The sequence below is a fragment of the Lycorma delicatula genome, chromosome 8 (assembly GCF_047948215.1).
Source record: "Lycorma delicatula isolate Av1 chromosome 8, ASM4794821v1, whole genome shotgun sequence".
Taxonomy (NCBI): Eukaryota; Metazoa; Arthropoda; class Insecta; order Hemiptera; family Fulgoridae; genus Lycorma; species Lycorma delicatula.
The window spans coordinates 69747825-69750985 of NC_134462.1; the positions used below are offsets into that span (position 1 = coordinate 69747825).

The 3161-nt window shown below is 27.5% G+C and overlaps 2 protein-coding genes across 2 annotated transcripts; both read left to right on the forward strand.

The window, feature by feature from the left end:
- The first annotated feature begins 364 nt into the window (after nt 1–364).
- Nucleotides 365–2124, forward strand: LOC142329475 (uncharacterized). Its single transcript, XM_075374145.1, has 4 exons — nt 365–415; nt 539–829; nt 913–1020; nt 2092–2124. Exons 2-4 carry the CDS (start codon nt 539–541, stop codon nt 2122–2124), a joined length of 432 nt encoding a protein of 143 aa, XP_075230260.1. The 5' UTR covers nt 365–415.
- A 107-nt stretch (nt 2125–2231) lies between these two features.
- Nucleotides 2232–3161, forward strand: LOC142329476 (uncharacterized). The gene is made up of 2 exons (XM_075374146.1): nt 2232–2694; nt 2781–3161. Exons 1-2 carry the CDS (start codon nt 2232–2234, stop codon nt 2783–2785), a joined length of 468 nt encoding a protein of 155 aa, XP_075230261.1. The 3' UTR covers nt 2786–3161.

A 3161-nucleotide genomic window follows, 5' to 3' on the forward strand; every position in this document is an offset into this window, starting at 1 on the left:
ATTAAAATAAATAGTAATGCAACTGTTTTCTTTGCAGATTAAATAAAATTAATACTCTTGTTACTGTTACGTTTTGCTGCTACTATTATATTATCATCTTTATCATCTTTATTTAAAGAGGTAAGTGAAATAATATTTAAATGTAAAATTATTCGCTTAAATATAATTCTATTTCATATTTATTTAATAATTATTTTTCCAGCCAATATTTAAATGTAAAATAATTCTGTTCCAGTTTATGTATTTAAAATCAATTCTTGTACATCTAGTTCACAAAATTAAAATAAATAGTAATGCAACTGTTTTCTTTGCAGATTAATTAAAATTAAATAATTCAAAACATATTGGTGCTAAGATTGGAAAACTGGCGTTTTGTATTGGATTATATCAATATTTTCGTCACCTTTATAAAACAGTAAGTTTTTTCTTAGAAGTAATATATTATTACATATTTTTTTATTATTTTTCTTATAAGTTATATATTATTACATATTTTTCGTTATTTTTGTTAGAGTACAATGAAAATATTTCTTTGTAGATGTCCGAAGAAATGTTTCCAGTAAATGATGCGCAATTAGAACAGGTTGTTTATGATGTTTTACAAGAAGATGATGAATTAGAGGGAACTCCTAATCAGCGGCTGCAGTTATTAATACCGCGAAGGTTGGTGTATGGGGAAGTCGACGACCAACAACATCATCCTTTATTAGATGACGGCAACGATAACCTCATAGCAGAGGCTGCTGCTGATGTTGAAAATAATGAAAGTGAAGAAAGCACAGTAGTAACAACATCATGCATCCTCGAAAACCGTGTTAGATTTACAAAGGCAAATATTATTTTTTTATTTGATAAAAAGAAACATATTTTTAGTTTTACAGAGAAACTAATAGGTCTTTCTTTCAATTTCAGTTTCATAATGAACAAGAGGCTTATTTTGGACTTAGGCGTTGTCTAAATGCAAAAGAAGAAGGAGAATACAAAATGAAAATAAATATTGAAAATATACCGATGAAAGAGGTAATCCACTGTGGAGTAATGATTTGTTCAACAAAAAATTCTTTATTAATAAAAGGTGGAGGATTTATGCACAAAATAAAAAATGGTTCTGTTCTACATAAAATGTTAAATAAAGGTTTTGCAAAATCGCAAAGGAAACCTGATAAAAATAGTTTTCCTATTAGACTTAGTGAAACAATTGCTTTAAACGATCGAGAAGCAATAACATGCCAATTTTGTAAAATAAATGTAATTAAATTTATTACTATTCCATGTGCACATCCAATATGTTTTAGATGTAAGTTATTATATTTTAAAAAAGTACCTGTCGAATGTAATTTATGTAATACTTTAATTATAGCATTGAATAAATGTTTCTAAGCTTAATTTAAATTGATTTATTATATTTTCCTTTTTGCAGTCGAATGAATCAGCGATTATAGAAGAAGGAGAATATATTATTTATCCATTTTCCAATAATATATCTAATATATTATTATGTATTGTGAAACATGAAGAAAATGAATTTGACGAAACCCAGGAGGGGGATATTGAAATAAATTCTTTATCAGAAGATGAGATAAAAGAAAAATATATTTGTCAAATTTGCTTTAGTAATTTAATAAAAGTAACTTTTGTTTTGTGTGGTCATTCCGTCTGCAAATTATGTAATGATCGTCTCGAAAGTAAACCTATAGTCGATGAAAAAAAATGTCCTTTCTGTAGAAGCCCAATACAATTAGTAATTGAAACAAAAGGTGGAAAAATAGTTTAAATAAAAAATTGAAATGACTGAAGCTATTACATGCTAGTTTTGTTTTTAGTATTAAATAATTGTTTTTAATTCTTATGTTAGTTTAAGTAACACTTTAATTTTAGTATTTAATAAATGTCTTTAACGTTATAGTATATTATATTTCCTTTTTGCAACCAAATGAATCAGTTGTTGTAGAAGAAGTAATCAACAGTCATAGAAGAAGAATATAATTATTCATTCGTGAAAAAGGTATGTTAATAATTTATTGAAAGGAATTTTTTAATTTTTTGTTCCTAATATTTTCTGTTTCTAATATTTTTTTGTTTCTGTTTAAGATTGATGTCGCAGTTGCAAAAAGAGATTCTTAAGAGCTACTGTGAGAGGCTGAACATATTTAAAAAAGAACTAGAAGAAATTGAATTTGATATAAGACTATATGCTGTCAAAAGTGGAATCAGAAAAATAAATCTAGGAGATGTTTGTCCCGTTTGCGGCGCTCAGCAAAAGGATAAACACACTCCCATTCAGAATTATTAAAGAATGCGGATTAAATCGCTTCGATAATGATGGAATCGTTTCATGTAAGGAATGTAATTGGACTATAACCTCTGAAACTAATTTATTTCATTGCGGAATTGCACATAAAACATATGATGAAACTTGTAGTGTTGCTGAAGAATTATTCAATTGTTGTTTATTTTTTAAAGATAGCATAGTTTGTATTGACCTGATGATGAGTACTTTTAGTAATTGGCCAAGGCTTTTTCCAAAGGTTGAATTATTGTTGGAAGCAGGATTTTATTTCACCGGCGTGATGGATTCTGTGGCATGTATCGAATGTGGTCTTGAAATTTTTGAGTGGTTGGATAATGATAACCCGTTTAAGGAGCATCAAAAAGTTTCATATAATTGCAAAATGGTGAAAAATAAAATGAAAGGTGTGTTGTATTTTAGTAAACATTTTTATAAGTTTATCAGTAATATATAAGTATTTGTATAATTATTTTCTATTTGTTTGTTCTAGGTTAATTGCTGACGGAGTGTTGTGGAGAAATAATGGGTTCGTCTTCATCTGAAGAATATTTATCAATGATGGGAGAGAGTTCTTCCGACGAGACAGCTTGCGAATCTGAATCTGATATCACAAGCGATTCATGGATAATAGGATTTGTACCGGGAGGTCGAATAAAATCGATAAATCATTTAATAAATATTTTGAAGAAAACTTTCCCTTTATCAAGATTAGAAGTAATAAAGAAAGGAAAATATTTCGGTAATAAAACAGAAGTAGTAAAAATGAAAATACCGACAGTTATTGAATATGAATTTTTGCGAAACAAATTAATTGAGTGGGAATTTTATCTCGTTTATTATTTGTAAAATAATATGTTATCAAAACCAATGA